Source organism: Carassius carassius, chromosome 48 (assembly GCF_963082965.1).
Source record: "Carassius carassius chromosome 48, fCarCar2.1, whole genome shotgun sequence".
In the NCBI taxonomy this organism is placed as follows: Eukaryota; Metazoa; Chordata; class Actinopteri; order Cypriniformes; family Cyprinidae; genus Carassius; species Carassius carassius.
Genome location: NC_081802.1, coordinates 13569622 through 13586768, shown reverse-complemented (window position 1 = coordinate 13586768; position 17147 = coordinate 13569622). Strand labels below are relative to the sequence as shown.

At 40.0% G+C, this 17147-nt stretch overlaps 1 protein-coding gene and 1 long non-coding RNA gene across 3 annotated transcripts in view; one reads left to right on the top strand and one right to left on the bottom strand.

Annotated features, from left to right (window-relative positions):
- The window catches only part of LOC132131656 (adenylate cyclase type 9-like), a 29321-nt gene extending 15105 nt beyond the window's left edge, over positions 1–14216 (bottom strand). For both annotated transcript variants that reach the window (XM_059543718.1, XM_059543719.1), the window contains exon 1: positions 12146–14216. In XM_059543718.1, coding sequence (XP_059399701.1) covers positions 12146–13904 — 1759 coding nt within the window. In that variant the 5' untranslated portion in view covers positions 13905–14216. The remainder of the gene's footprint in view (positions 1–12145) is intronic.
- A 109-nt stretch (positions 14217–14325) lies between these two features.
- On the top strand, positions 14326–15926 carry LOC132131657 (uncharacterized). The gene is made up of 3 exons (XR_009428914.1): positions 14326–14460; positions 14719–15132; positions 15249–15926. It is a non-coding gene; the product is annotated as an uncharacterized LOC132131657 (long non-coding RNA).
- The last annotated feature ends 1221 nt before the right edge of the window (positions 15927–17147 follow it).

The window sequence follows — 17147 nt, the reverse complement described above, 5'->3', positions numbered from 1 at the left end:
AGTAGATAAATGTTGCATCTCTAAAAATCACACAGCAAGAAGCTGAGAGCTGTCAAAGTCTTGAGGAAGCAAAGTCTTGATTAGTGAAGTCCTGACCGTACTTGAAGGCACAGGTGGGTATACATATAACTCATATAGAAGGGCAATCAAAAAGCAAAGACCTAGACACCAGGACAAGAAGGAATAAACTGAGGTTTGTGGGAATAAACGTGAAGGCTAGCAAGGGTTTTGTCATCACATCTGTCAGAGCTAGGTTTGGCCTATATTGGTGCTTTTCCACTGCATGCTACGGCTTGGTTTGTGTTTCCACTGCAGTTAAGTACCACTTTAGAATGGGAAGAATTATAGACGTGTTGTTATAGTTGCGCTGCCTCTGCAGCTGTGCTGAGTAACTTCCTGAAAAACCTTTTCATTCTGCGTCGTCCAATCAAACTCTCGCTGGATCCGCTCCTCGGATATCAATGAGAGGAACATCTCTACTGCCTCAACAGACCGCGAATCAGCCATTATTTTGTTGTTTAAAAAAAGGTGCAGTCATTCGACCATTGCGTTGGTTCAAACAAAGTTGTGTTCGATCCTCACTTGCCATGCTGATTTAATCTAGCAGGTCTAATATCTCTTGTCGCAAGTTCAATGGCGCAGGTAGTGGCGATTCTCTCTGACCAATCAGTGATCAGCAGCATTTACACATCATATTTTGGTAACAGATATGGCTCACGTGGTACCTCAGCCTAGGTGGTACTGAAAAATGTACCAGGTACTGTAGATAATGGAAAAAAAAAACTAAAGCGAGCCGTGCCGTACCATGCAGTGGAAGAGTGCCATATGAGGTGCTTTCTTGTGGATCAAGCTAATCGGATTTCACAACCCAAGCATGGTCAACCGTATGAGGCAAGGGTGTCAAGTTCTGCTCCCAGAAGGCAACAGTGTTGCAGAGCTTATTTGAACCCCAATTAAACATGCCTATGCCAAATAATTAAGGTCTTGAGGATTATAGACGGGTGTGCTGGAACAAGGTGGAACCGAAATCTGTTGGACAGTCACCCGCCAAGAGCAGGATTCACCAGAGGGTTTCACCAACCCTGCCCCTGGAGGGATACCATCCTACAGAGTTAAGATCCTACATGAATCAAACACACCTGAACCAGTATATCAAGGTGTTCAGGATTACTCAGTAGCACAGTTGGAACTGAACTCTGCAGGATGGTAGCCCCCCAAGAGCATCACATAGAGATTACCTTACAATTTCCATGCAATACTACAGAGCATCTTAATAGTGAGGTCTACACTGATAACCAACTGCAGCAAACTTGCCCTGCATTCACTTCTTGTCACATGACCTTTGACTCAAGCAACTGTGGTCTATGCCCTACTGGGTCACCTGCCCCTATTGAACTAAAAAGAGACAACTTTACACATCTAGAGTGCCTGGGTTTATCATAAAACCTATCTTTTGGCTGACAAAAATACCCAGTTGAAATTTAACAAGCTAATTAGCGCAATGCGATGAGGACCTGTCCCATACTCTCAATGCATCTCAATTCTCTGAAAGACAGTAGTAACTTACTCCCACTCTCTCTCTTCCTCTCCTGTCTAACCACAATGTTTCCACTCGTTCTGCCAACCTCCGTAGTGCAGACAAAAACAGAGGGAAGGGGAGCAGAGAGGAACAAAAGATGCAAGAGATGATAAAGTGATAAAGTGTGTGTGAAGCATTAAATGACATTCTTTCAGTTATTTTATTTTATTTTTTTTGTGGCTGCAATCGTTTGGGGTTCATCTCGCAAAACCTGATCACATCATGTTCCGAGCAGAATGGAAAGATGCTCATCGGCTCTAGGCCAGATGTTTTTACACCGTTTCCTGTTTGCTCATCTTTGGTTTTCTCTTTATGAATATCTCTCAGATTTTTCCACTCGTCCATTATCCCCGTTCTTTCTTCTTTCTGACTTCCTGTCTCCAGCTCCCTTTCCGCATGTGTGTCTTCTGTGAACTGTGTCCTTGCTGTTCTGCTGATAATTCGGCTTCCATTTCTCAGAGATGGGCGGGGAATGAAGAGACGAGTAGAAGAGGATGGAGAGAAAGAGAGAGTGTGCGTCCAGTGTGGTTTGTGATGACACCATATTAGGACACAGTGATGAGCCCAAGGATACTGCTCAAGTCCCACCCCCCCCCCCCCACTATCTCACTCGCTTATTCTCTCTCTTGCTCAATTCAATTTTAAGCTTTATTGGAATGACATATCTGTTTTGTATTGCCAAAGAAATGACATTAAAAAACAAAACAATAGAAGCTATGAAATGTTAAACAAGTACAGGCCACAATAATAAATTAATTTGCTGAACAGATGATCAATTTACTAAATCTAGCACTAAAAATTATTTTATTTTTTTGTTTATAGGTAAAGAAGCTCTTGCTCTCTCCCTCCATTAAAACTCTGTTGTTGTGGTTACAATGCTGAAATGAGCCCAGGGAGTGCAAAGGGGGTCCCCTCTCTCTTTTCTATTGGACTCAATCATACCCTCTCGTTCTCTCTGGTGTCAAGCATACAGGATGACGCACAGGGTGAGCGAGATGCGTCATAAGGACACACAAGGACCTACAGCAATGTCCCTCAGATGAACAGTGGCCGAAACGAATGAGACACATACTTTTCTCTTCCTAAGACAAGCACACAATGGTTTGCTGAATCACTGATACATTAAACCATATCCTGTCCCGAGAGCACATTATCATCCAATAGCATGATTGGGCATGCTGCCTTATGGTCTCATTTCTCTCGCTCACACACACACACACACACACACAGTACCTGATGACCACCCAAAGAAACCACTCTGAAATCAAGAGCTCTAACTGTAGAAGTGCAACATCTATTATTCATAAACTTGTTTATCTCTTATCCCATGTTCCCTTCTTAAGTATTTAGGCAAATATAAATATATGCATTTGGCAGATACTTTTATCCAAAGAGATGTATATTGCACTCATATCTTAGTACTCTCAGCTCCGTTTAACACATACAACTGTAGATCCATTTTGCAGAATACCAAAAACGCTCCCAAAATTTGGACTGAACGAAGCAAACATTTAATTTAAATTTGTTTTTATTTTATTTTTTATTATTGTATCAAATGAGGACAGGCCATATTATTCTAATGTTTTTATATAAAGCTAAAGCCAGCACCATGTAAAATAAAGTAAATATATTTAAATTTTAAATCATCATGAAAAGCATTATTACTTAACTAAAAAGGTTAAATCTTAAAAATTACAGAGCCGAAAAATTTAAATATATAAATTATTAAAATTACTAAATTCAAATTCAAATATGAAGTGGTCCATCAAGTTGCAGATATCAGTGTCTAATTCTGCTGCCCAAGTAGCATTACAAAAGTAGCGTCACTTTCCCATAATGCACTGGAGTTAACTATCCTTATCACATGCGCTGGTTTCGCACTGAGCCAGGATGCGTGAACACTTTTTTTTCGTTGAAATAACATTTCTTCTTTTGTGTACATTAGGATTTTATCTTATATCTAATATTGATTAATGTTTATTGCATTATTTCAGAATCATGTGCGTCACCATGATGGTGTTTAGTGTTTGTGTTGAATGAGACTGACACCTTCTCTATATATACCTTCTCAGCTTGTGGAAGAGCTTTTCATGATGGCACTCGTTCATCATGTGACTCAACACCACCTGTTTTTGGTGGTTATAATTACAATTGTTAAAAACAGATATTAGTGCTGCAATATGCTGGTTTATTAACATAACATTAGTTAATGAAATACGTTTTTTTTTTTTTACTGTTAATTTAAGTCAAGTCTTTAAAACCTAAAATGTTGCTAACATATTTTTAATGGGGATGGTCTGGCAACCACAGATTTTTTTTTTTCTTTTTTTACAGTGCAGCTTTATGTGTCACTGCTGGGAATCTGGCATACCAGATCTGATGCTACAGCCCTGCGTATGTGGGCAGGTGTGACAAGATGAAAACATGCAACACGTCATGCAACTCGCACTGAAGGTCACATTGTGTGTGTGGAGACAGTCTCCAGTCTGAGTCAATGCCCTGTAGTAGCAAATGTGTAATACATGCATTGAACAAAAATAAAAACTGAGACAACACACACAGAGACACGTTTAAAATGATAGTTCACCTTCAGCTGCTGATCCCCATTGACTTCCATAGTATGGAGAAAAAAATAAAAAATAAGCAAACAATGCAAGTCCATGGGGACCAGCAAATGAAGGTGAACTACCCCTTTCACTGGCTATATAAATGAAAACACACAATAGGCTTCAGGGCTCGCAAAATTTCTAGATTCCTGGTAGTCTTTCGACAGACATTCTTCAGATTTTGGTAGCCCAAAATTTATTTAACTAGCCAGAATAAAAAAAAGACTCAAAATTACACAAAAAGAATGAAAAAAAACTGTATAATGTTTAAGGAAAATATGTACTAATAAAATAAAAATAAGAATTACACAAAAAGTGTAAAACATCATTCTTAAATTGACAAATGCATACAAATGAAATAAAAATAAAACAAAAAAGAATTACATAAAACATTCTAAAAAATGTTTAGGTCAAATATATACAAATAAAATGTAATTATTAATAAGTAAATTACACAAAATGTAATTCTGAAAGTTTTAGTGCAATTAAAATTTAAAGAAAATAGAGAATTAAAAATAAAAAATTTAGAGAATTAAAGTTCGTCCATCATCTACTCACCCTTGAATTTACCCGCTTACCCTCACTGAAAGGCTTGGAAGAGCAAGGAAAATTTTTAATATAACTCTGATTGGATTATTCTGAAAGAAGAAAGTCACATACACCTAAGATGTTCCGAGGGTGAGTAGTATGTTTATAGTAATATACATATAAATAAGTATACTACAGATGCGCGCACAGATAAGTATATACAAACAAAAGTGAGTGTAGAGCACGATGGACTGCAGTAGAACCCTTTCTGACTTGTATTTATCATTTATATCAGAGGTCGGCAAGTAAGTTTGGCATCGGGCCAAAAAAAAAGAAAATTGCCACTAGATGGTGGACCAGAACATAGTCAAGGGATCAAAAAAAAAAAAGCCACATTTGTGTGATGGTGTCCGGCAGAGTATGTGAGCGGAGTAAAGCGTCAACAATTTCCCCTCCGCGCTCGGAGCATTTAATAATCACTCCGCGCTCACTGAAATCAGACACACCGTTCTGCCTTCACTCCACTGCTAAAGTATTTCAGTATGTTTGAAATATCACAGTTATGTTCATAACCTATATTAAAAAATAAAATAAATGAACAGGAGAGTTTAAACATGGCTTATTGGAACACTAGTGTCCAAACTTTCTTCCTACCACATGACAAGCTAATAACATGGTTGTCAGCATTCAAAGGTGTGCCTGCTGCTTTTTGTGGTGCAAATTTTGTTTGCGATGACAATAACAGTAGCTATGTTTTTCGTCAGTTATTTTACCTACGGATCACTGTTTTTCCTACAGATTTCTGCTCATTTGAAATCGGATACAGATGAAGTAGCACTAGGTGCGTTTACATGGACACTTTTTGCTTCCATCGGAATGAATTAATTCTGATCGATGAATCCGAACGTAGTGTTTACATGAACGGTAAATAAAGACATCGAGTTGATGTGCGTGTTTACATGTCACAAGCTTCTGATCGGATTTACTCTTTTGACATGCGCACACTGCAGTAATATACAGAGTTTCCCACTGCGGTTTTAAAAAGCACACATTATATTTATCTACTTCGGGTCCTAATTAGGCGACGACCAGCACATAAACTGTTGTGCTGCTTAACTTTACTTTAGCACTCAAAACTAGTCGTCTGTTGATGAGAGTCTTAAACGAGGACTGGTGGGACGTGGTCCTGTTCCACTTCACATACGCTGAGTGAAAGGGGAGATTTATAATGACAGGACACTTATTTATGACACTTTATTCACCAGGAAGAACACCTCGCTCCGCGCGTCATACGTTATTACGCTATTTCTACGTCACTGCGCATGTGCAGTACTTTTCCAGTTTCGGTTTTCAATCCGATCAAGTGTTTACATGTCCTCTCGCTCGGACTACAAAAGGGATAAACCAACCCTTACAATCCGATCGAAATTGTAGTCGGATTGGGCTAATTCAATCCGATTGACGTGTTTACATGTGACATTTTTATTCTGATTGTGCTTCTAGTCCTATTACAATCGGATTAAAAGGGTCCATGTAAATGCAGCTACTATAAGATTACATTTGTTTTAATGCATTATTAAGAGAGCGACTGCATGTGAATAAGTGTTGTACTTGTTTAAATCATGCTTTCAGCTGAACATAACTATATCTAGAAGGAACAAACAAATTCCTTGAGAACTATAACTTCCTGTTTATGACCACTGCCATCATCATAGCTTTCACATTCTCTCATTCTGACTGATCCTTCATCAAGCTAGCTAAATGTTTAACATGTGAATTCTTACTAAATATGCAGTTATATGACGGGCTGTTGGCATGAACTGCACTCGTGATGGAGCGATGGAGGAGCGCTCTTGGAGCGAGTGAAAACCAAGACGCTCCGACTTTTAAAAAATAATCCACTCCTCGCTCCAGTCAGAATAACACCTCTCCACTCAAATACTCTGATTGTGATTAACTTGCCGTCATGACAGATCTATTTCAGAACCAGCCGCTATCAAAATAACATGGCTGCGGGCGCAGGCCAGATATTATTGCTGGCGGGCCAGTTTTGGCCACAGGCCCCTGTTGCCGACCACTGATTTATTGGATCATTTATTGTACGACTCTCTCACAGCGCATGCTCCATAATACACACACTTTCACACGCACACACACACAACATGACTCTGACCTCTGCCTACAGGAAGGTGTCTTATCAAAGTAATTCCCTGACCTGTTCACAAGCAACACAAGGCCAAAGCCTGGCAAACACACAAAACCAACCAGCTGTGTCAACACACACTCTGCAGTGCTGCGGTGAAGTAAAAGCTGAGCCTTAGAGAAACTGAGAAAATATCTGGAGCTGAAATATGCCTTCAGTTTCAGAGCATGAGTTAGTGAACATGCCAGGGCATGAATCTCCAGAAAAAGAGTTAGATTGTTTAGATTAGTAAAAAACAGGTCATGACATCACCTGACAAGACTGTTACCCAAAATCGCAGTCAAGAGCTTTAGCTCAGGGCAGATGGGAATCTTAAAACATGAGGGGTGAGTGTGTGTGTGTGTGTGTGTGTGTGTGTCTGTAATGTATCTTTAAAGTTTACTGGCTGCCAGAAGATGACACAGAAGTTAACAGAGCTAATTCTGAGTTTAAAGCAATGGCCTGGAGTTTGGAGAGTTTTCTATACAGAATTGAGATGTGAAAATTACCTTTTTTTTGGTCAAAACCGGTCTATTGAAAACAGTGTATTGATTTATGAAGCACAGCGCGCACAGAAACCAATTTCACATCAAACATGTTTCTGTTGGTCGACGTGGCGAATATGAACTAAACGCCTTGTGCAATCTGCGCAGAGAAATATTTAGCCAAAATCCAGACTGGATTTCGCCCACAAATATTCAACAAAAAACTCCAAACCACAACAAGCATATAATAAAACCTAATGTTCTCATTCATAAACTACAAGCACAACATGCAATTTCTAGTGCATAAAACATTTTTTGTGTCTGTCTGATTTAATGTGACTATTCATCTAAGAATGTTTTGAACATTATGAACAATTAAAATTCTTCTTAAGAATGAGACCCATTTAGACGCACGCCCCGCGATAATCTTTGATTTCTGAATGAATCTTTTTTTTAACTGGTTCTCTGGATGTTGACTGAATTGACTCAAAGCTTTTGCACATCGCTTGAGTACAACTTTGCAAAACAAAGGTACGTAGTAGTTGATCCATATAATTCATAAACAATTAAACAATTTTAAAAATCACATGTGCAAGACTTCTGATAAACCTTTGGGACTGATTTACTTTTTTTATTGAAACAAAGTGCCAAATGAACTGATTCACCACAATAAACACTTAAACCTTTTTTTGTTTGTATGTAGCATGTATACTGAGTGACTAATGTAAGTTTTTAGTATGCAAGGAAAACCCTAAGTACCTACATTAGCAGAGAGCAATTTTATATAGTAGATTATACTGAAAAATACTATTTCCCATAATGCAGCAGAATTTTAAACTTTCTCTTCCAGATGACTGAAAATCTGGATTGTCATCATTTAAGGCTAAATAGGAATATAACAAAAACCTTATTAAAATGTTTTTTTAAGAGCTTCACAAATAAAATTAATAACATACGAGCGGGGTAGGGCAATGTCTATGGTAACATAAAAGCATGATTTACAGTTCAGAAGCAGGTTTCCACAAAAAAACTTTAATTTTTTGATGTTTTATAAAATTATAAATTTCTGACTTTTGTCAATTACTAAACATTAAACAATTATCAGTAAATTATTATATTAATTTAATAACATACTAAATAAATCTTAATGTCTTAATTGTTTGGATCTTAAGCTTCATTGGCTTCTTGTTGATCCACCGTCTCACGTTTACAACTACATGTTTGACGCGTAAAAATACTGCTTATTTTTCAATTTGGTCTGAACAAAAACAGCAGACGGCTTATTGAAAATGCAAATTCATCAATTTGTTGTGGCAGAAATAGAGCAGTAGAACACAAAGCAGCACAGCAGCTTTGACTTTGAAATGTGTAGCACTCGTATTTAAATCATAGTCTTTTGAAGTTTATTCGTCACTTTCAGCCATATCGTAATTCTTGTCTTTCCATCTCCAAATTGAAGACCTCCTGAAATCATAATTAAGACTTTCTTGTAGCCTACCATTTTGACTTTCTGGCCTTAAACTTCATACAACTGAATAGACTTTAAGACTTAAGGACCCAGGGAAACCCTGTAAAGTGACTTGAATTACATTCAAGGTATACATTTTTATAAAATCCTGATTTCCCTGAGAATCGAACCTATGACCTTGGTGTTCCTTGCATCAAGCAGGATAGCGTGAACTTACAGAGATCCCATGGGGACGCCACTCACTGAATTAAACATGCAATGTAATAAGGTCATGTAGTTATAAAAAAAATCCCGGTCCAATTGCCCTCTCTCCTCTCTAATGGTTTTCTATTCTGCCCTCCTACTGTCCTGTCTACATAAAAGGCAAAAAAGCCTAAAAAAAAATATATATATATATATATATAAAAAAAAAAAGTCAGCAGTATATAGCGAGCTAGTTTTCCATTCCAAAAGTCTTCTATACATAGAACAAACTCATTTTGGCAAAGATGAACCAGATGTGTGTTTACACATTCGTTTTAGTGATTTCAAATTCACATCAAAAATGTCTTTTACACCTCGTTAATCAAAACCAAGACATAATGGATGTTGAAAGACAGATGTCTAAAGCCTCAAGGCTGTGTGTATCTACACACGCATACATGTGTTTTGTGGCTGAAGTTTCTCGACCGAATGGACAAACCCGTCCATCTCAACCCGACTCGTGACCTCAGAGTAACAGTATGGCATGAGTAAGAGAGGAATAAGGACAGACAACATAGACTCTCCACGACATTAGCGTTCAGTGCACAGACTTTGGCTCAAGCTCTGTGCCATTACACTGAGGGCATATGTATAGGACACAAAAACTATGCAAAAATGTGACTGTTTACACATGTCTACATGACTAAATGGAGGAAGGGAATTTCTTTCCCAAATAAAGAGCTCGTCTGTATCTCCTGACACAAGTTTGTCCAGCAGGGTTGGGCTCCTTATCTACAAGAACAGACTTCCATCTGCTCCACCAACAACACAACTTGCACTGGGAGTATGGCTGGCTCCTATAGCTTTATGGCTAGTATGTATTGTTACTGCGGTCTAAAATGTCAACCATAACAGCTTTTTTTTTCATGTATACATCGACATGTAAATAAGTTGGCGTGGTCAACTCACAATGCAGCACACGTGAGACTGTCAAAGAAACATGGACAAAGATGAACCAACAGATCAGAAGAATCCACAAAAAGGATTAGTCGTGACGAGTAGAAAATGGCCTTAAATAATGTAGTTATTGGCAGCTTTCCACCTCTTATGTGTACAGTTAATTTTTACTCACGAGAATCGCATTCAACGTGGACGTGCGGTAATGAACAACCTGCTTGTTAAAGTTAATGCACATAATCTAAGGCAAAATTAAATATTGAGAATGCAACAGCGCATATTATATTTTTCTAACTCCAAACAATCGGACGCTGATCAGAACCAGCTGATAATAACCTCTAGTGTTTCAATGCATCTCTCAACTTGGCGCTCAAATTAACCAATCACATTTTAATCATTGAAAAGACATAAATATTAGAGCCTTTGTTTGAAAATATTAAAACTTAAGTGAGTCTGAGAATATTTTCTCTAATTTCTTAACCCTAACATATGGGGTCATATTTGATATGCACATTTCTAAGGCCTATAATTCATCAACATGATTAAAACTTTGCTGAAACCTACTACATTCCTTCGATCATCTAATTGATCATTTATACTTTTTAGTATTTGTCTGTACCACTATTATTTCATACCCCTGACTTTACAGGGTTAAAGCTAAAAGTTTTATTTTCGGTCTTTCTATATGGTTGTGTTGACCAGGGCCAGATCACAGTCCAACAAGGACCCTGGGAACACATTTTGGATCCCCTTCCAGCTGCATTTACTGCATTACAACTTACAATACAGAACGGCCTACTTTGAGCTTGAGATGTGCCTGAACTGGAACAGACTTCAACAGGTGAGCTAATTGGTGTACTGAAGCGACCAACAATAGCTAATTAGGTTTTACTAATTCTCAACAGAATTCATCATTAATAAGGAACCAAACTAAACAAGCTGCAACAAATACAAGACAGGTTTTGTATAACAATATGACACACGGGTTTACAAATACTGTCATGATTCTTTGTCCTATCGTTATAGCCACCAACTATCTCTGACTGACAAGAGGACGTCTGAAGTGATATAGCTGATAAAGAGGGAGGAGATCCCGAGAGGTTCAGTTAGGGAACAAAAACAGGGTTCAGATTAAGAACAGGGGCAGGGGAGAGGCCCAAGAGAAGGACAAGTAGAAAGAAAAAAGAGGGACCTCTGCTTGTGTCTGTCACTACGACTTTTAAATCAAGAGCTTTGCTGAATGTGGCTATTCAAATAGCCACTGATGCTACTGAGAAAGCAGAAGCGTGAATTCAAAAGTGTCAAAGGGAGGCCACAATAAAATAACTACAACAGCAATACAATAGAGCTACAGACGAACAACAACGAGCCTTCAATGACACAGTAAGTCTACAGTTAAGATACGAATGAGATTATAAAGGAGCAATAAAAATGAAAAAGATCTACTTTTTTTAGCATTTGGCACTTGGTGAGTTAATTTTGGACCAGATTTGGAGCTTTTTATACAGGGTCCTGCGAGGAAATCGCTACAAGCCATATAAAAATGTCAAAACCGATCATCGTTTTCCATTTTTTCTACAGCTTAGTTACGAATGATATTATATGAGTGCGCAATAAAAGAATTTGAATCCCTTTGTACAGAATCCTGAGGGGACACGACTATAGGGTGCACAATAAAACAATCATCTTTCTCCATCTTCACATGGTAACAGTAGTCAATAAAAGGACACAAACACAACAAATGTACATGGCTAAACAACATAATAGTGCAAGCATAACTAATGTAACGTAACTGAAATCTAGTAAAGTCTAAAAGTCTGACATTGAAAATCAGGGACTCAAAATGAAAATTTAAACCTAAAAAAAAAAAACAGATTTAAGATTTGGAAAAATGTAAATGTTAGAAGGTAAAATGAAGTAAATTTAAGTAAATGGGTGACATCATGTCATTTGTTTTTAATGAAGCACAAGATGCCCTTTGGATCATTTTTAAAATCACACTGAATAACATATCTCATTAAGCTGTGGTGCTGCTGAGGGGACAGATTTTTTCATTTTCAATTCGATAAAAAAGCAAAACAGAAGAATTTTCTCTAACTTTTGCTCCCTAATGCATGAGTTTAAAGAAAAAAAAGATATATTTTTCTTGTGTCTTACCTTTCAGCTGATCAGTAACACTGTGCCCAACACGTTCCATCACTCGTCCATCCTCCCTCTCATAACGGTCATCCAAAAAACTTGCTGTGATCTCCGACAAGTGCACCTTTCCCGCCACGCCCAGCTGTTCCATAAGATTGGCCAAGTTGACATCATTGGACCAAACGTCAAACTTAAAGCGTTTTATTCCCAGAATACCACAGAGCACTGTTCCGGTGTGCACGCCGACACGCATGTCCACGGTCTCCGACGTCTCCTGGCAGAACTGCTCGATGGCCTGGATCATCCCAAGCCCCATTTCCACACAGCAGTACGCGTGATCGGTGTGTGGCTCAGGGCAGCCCGCCACGCAATAGTAGCAATCTCCTAGAGTGCTGATCTTCTCGCAGTGGGTCGACTCACACAGACGATCAAAGCGCCCGAAGAGGTCATTAAGCAATCCCACCAGTGCAGGGGCGGACTTGTTGGCACTCATTTTGGTGAATCCCACGATGTCTGCAAAGAGGATGCTCACCGGCTCCATTCGCTTCATGTTGAAGGGCCTGAAAATGATTTGTCCACGAGGGATAGAGTTCTTCTTACGCTTGTTGCTTTTGGGGCTGGACGAGGTTGCGGTGGACGCAGCGTTGACGGAGCAGGCACCTGCGCTGTATCGTTTCCCAGAGCTCTCATTTTCCTCATCTCCTTGCTTCATGAGCTCGTCCGCCACCACCTGGGGCATCACGGAGTGGATCATCCGCTCCTTCAGTGCCTTCTCCACCTCAAGGCCCTTCCCGTGCATGATTGCCTGACCTACCTTGAGAAAGGTACTCCGAGAGCGCACTTCGGACATGATGAATATGTGGATGCCAATGATATGTGCACACAGGTGCAGCAGGACTTTACCTAGGACAAGCCAGCTCAGAGTTTGCAAGTCCAACCTTTCCGACCCTACATAGCTATAATCCATCTGAGCAAGGTTCAGCCAGCCTAAAGCCTCATAGAGGACAGAATATAGCAGGCCGAGAAGCACCGACACATACAGGGGCAAATGCAACACACTGTACAGCAAAAGCAGCACCTCTATACAGAGGGAGAACGTCCCAACGGGTGATATACACGGAGCATTTTGATACGTAGGTAATAGTGACTGATTTTTTTGTACATCAAAATTAGCAAAGTGTGCAGTGTGCATTTGAGGCGCCAGGGTGATCCCAAACATGATCACCGTAAGTAGGAAGGATGTGTGGTTGTAGTAACGTGCATATGGCCTTGAGAACGTAAACCAGAGGAGGAGGAGGCACAGTACAAGAAACCCTGCCGTGGGGACCAGGAACTTTGTAGGGTCACACCTGGTGCTATTGATCCCAAAGTATATCCCCCACAGAAGCGCGGCGGTAGCCAGGTAAAACAGTATGTAGCGGAACCTCCTCTGCATCTGCGGGAAGCAACGTTCCCTGCATGCCTCCTCCAGGATGGCCGAGTTAAACTTGGGGTCCCAGCACTGCGCGGCAGATCTCTCAAAAAGTGGCGGCACTCTCCTTGGTCTGCTCCGATGAGTCCTCACAGCCCTGGGAACACCCAACTCCCCCGAGCTGCAGCTCGACGAGATACTGTATTTGCAAGGTTTGGAGGAGCCCATGTCGACAGGGTCGCCCTCCTTACCTGGACCCACCTGTTGATTACGGCTGTCTGTTATTTGCACAGTAGCAGCTCCCACTTCACTATCACACCTCATCTCCGTCTCGTGCAGAGGCTGGTGCTGCTCTGGCAATGCCATGGTGATGAGACAACAACTGACTTTTATTTAACACATATCACCTACTGCTGACAGTACAGAGGAAGTGGCACTTGACATGGATTCATGAGAGAACAAAAAGCACTGTTTGTATTAGAAAAGAGTCCAGCTGGAAGTAAATTACAAGGGCATTCACTGTGAAGATGGACCGGACTCTTGAGCAGTTCCTTATCCGTGCTGGGATTACGTCAGCACTCGGATTCCATTATATTCTTTGGCTAAGTGGCGTGTGAACGCGCATGAGTGTACTTTTGCTCCGTACGCGCGGCCGACAGTGACGCACTGTCATCCGCTCGATCCTGCTTTTTTGAGCACATCGCTTTAAACACGAATTCAACACCATAGGAGCAAGTACGTATCGTTAGGATTAGAAAAAAATATCTATAAAATAAGGAGGTTAGATCACATATATAGGGTGTTCTTCTGAAGCGGCTTTTCAATTAGTTTTTTTTAATTCAGTCAACGCTGTCCCTCAAACACCCTCTCCAATGCTCGACGATGTTTGAATTTACTTTCCCTTCCCAAATGACATCCAAAGGTAATACAAGTTTAAATTTCATATTTCCAAATGCCAGATTTTACACATTTCTTGTAAATTACTCGGTTTCAGTTTTAACTCCACAAACACCAAACGTAACGGTCACTGTTTTTCCACAGAATATTAGCTTCTAAAAAAGGCGCCAGTTTCTGAGATTTATTTTTTTTTTTTTTAAGTGCGCCACTTTTCCCTTTATGCGGTCAAAAAAAAGAAAAAAAGAAAATGTATTCAGAAATAACTAACAGTGTATTCCCTTAGGTTCTGACATAACGAAGTAGCGAGAATCGTCCTTATACTCCGTAAACTGAGGAAAAATAAATGCCTCACGGGAAGACGTTAAAGCTGCCCGTGTCTTCCCGTCAAAACTCAAGGCCGATCCCGTCACTGCCCTGTCGAGGGTCAGAGACGGCCTATTCCCGCGGAGCAGCACCGTGCTTTCCTGAACACCCGCTCCCGATGTCCACCGTGAGTTTTCCAGCTTTCAAAGCGCATAAAACACTTCAAGCTCAGGTTGACGTCGTGACAACTTCAGATGACATCAGCCGTTCGCGTGAGGGATCAGCGCGCTCGTGCATATCTGCCAACTCCAGAAGACCAATTCTGAAAGATTTCAACTTCCAAGAAGAAGAAAACACTGATGGCATTTGACAAGTCAAAGTGTGCTGAGGCAACGTATATCCTTGCTTGTGTGTAATAATCCCTTTTAACCAGTTACTTGGAGATAATATCAGTTCATTTCAATGCAAAGTGTTCAAAATAAAGACGAAAGTTTTTTTTCTCTCTCCCAGGCCTCAAGCCGTTTGATCGGGCTGGCAGTTCAACACTCGTGGAGTTCAGAGAAAGAATGAGCTCTCATACTCTAGTGCTTAAAACCCCGCGCCAGTGCTCCGACATTATCCACCTCTTTAATCTCCACTTTGTCCGTTTAGCATTCCTCCGAAACTCCGTTCGAGACCGCTATGTTTCACGGGCAAGCTCATGCCAGGCGAACGCTCCGCAGCTGCGTCGCGTCGCGTCCTCTTCCGTTCGCTCTCGGTTCTCCTCCCCGTCTCCACGAGCCTGTTAAAAGGAACGGCGGCTTCAGGCAGGAGTTGGACACCGCTGGTAGACGCTTTACCCGGGCGCTGCGATCACGAGCACCACCACCATGTTTTGAGCACACTCGGAAAAGATGGTTGTGGGCGTGCGGTGGGGTGGACAGCTTCACACACTGTGGAAATTAGGGGAGGAGGGGGATAGTCGCTGGGGAGCGCGCACGCAGGGCTCTTTAACGGAGGCGCGCACGCACGGGAACAGCTTCACTCTCAAGTTTGACTGATGTTCCCTTGGCCTGGAGTTCATGTTATACCATCAAAAGAACAGGTACGGTTAGTATAACTGTCGCTCTATTAGTCTCTGAGAAATTCATAGCTGTTATATAAGTAAGTTAGTAAAAAATAAGAAAGTAAATAAACTTGTGTACTAAATTGTCAATATGTATCTATTAATGTTTATTGTTATAAAATATATATATAGGTGTGTGTGTGTGTGTGTGTGTGTGTGTGTGTGTGTGTGTGTGTGTGTGTGTGTGTGTGTGTTTGTGACCCTGGACCCTGGTGGTCTTACCTGTAAGTCGCTGGAATATATTTTTAAAAAACATCGAATGGGTCAAAATTATAGATTTTTCTTTTTATACCAGAAGCCATTGGGATATTAAGTAAAGATCTTGTTCCATAAAGATATTTTGTAAATTTCCTACCATAAACATATCAATACCTCATCTTTGATCAGTAATATGCATTGCTAAGAAATTCATTTGGACAACTTTAAAGCTGATTTTCTCAGTATTTTATTTTATTTATTTTGCACCCGCAGATTCCAGATTTTTAAATAATTGTGTCTCAGCCAAATATTGTCTGATCCTAATAAACCATACATCAACGGAACAATTATTTATTAAGTTTTCAGATGATGTATAAATCTCAATTACTGGAAAATTGACCCTTATGATTGGTTTTGTGGTCTATATATATATATATATATATATATATATATATATACAATATGGAATTGCCCATATATACAAATAAAGAGTAAACCCTGACTTTCAATGTGTTCCCATTTAAATTATCATAAGTGTGCATGTGTTCCTTCATCTGGGAACATACCTGAGATTCTGGGACGCGTCTTGACCTTTGATTTATCAGATAAATCACATCCAAGTGATAATCATCCCGCGCTTCCTGTGTCAGACATTTATCGTGTCCAGTTTCTGAGGCGCTGTGTTGTGTCAGACGGGAAAGGTTATGACACAAGAGTGCGTTCAGGAATTTGACCGACACCAGCCACAGCTTTTATTTCTTACTGACCAACTGTGTCTCTGACTCAAAAAACACAGCTGTGGATTACTAAACAAACAAGAGTACAACTAGCTACACAGTATTTAGAGCACATCTCTTATCAGTTGTATACTCCGACTGCCACTTTATTGCAGATATTACAACATTCACACTTCTAGGAATCATAAATACTTGAGAAGTGAGCTTTCATGTGGTTTAGCTCTATTAAATAAATGTTTTACACATATTGCCCTTCTTGAAACTGTATTTTATATAGACAAATGCATATATTGCTGCTATCAAACAGAAAACTGACACAAACTGCACTTTTTATGAGACCAAAGGTTGTCATTGAACTGTGATCACCAT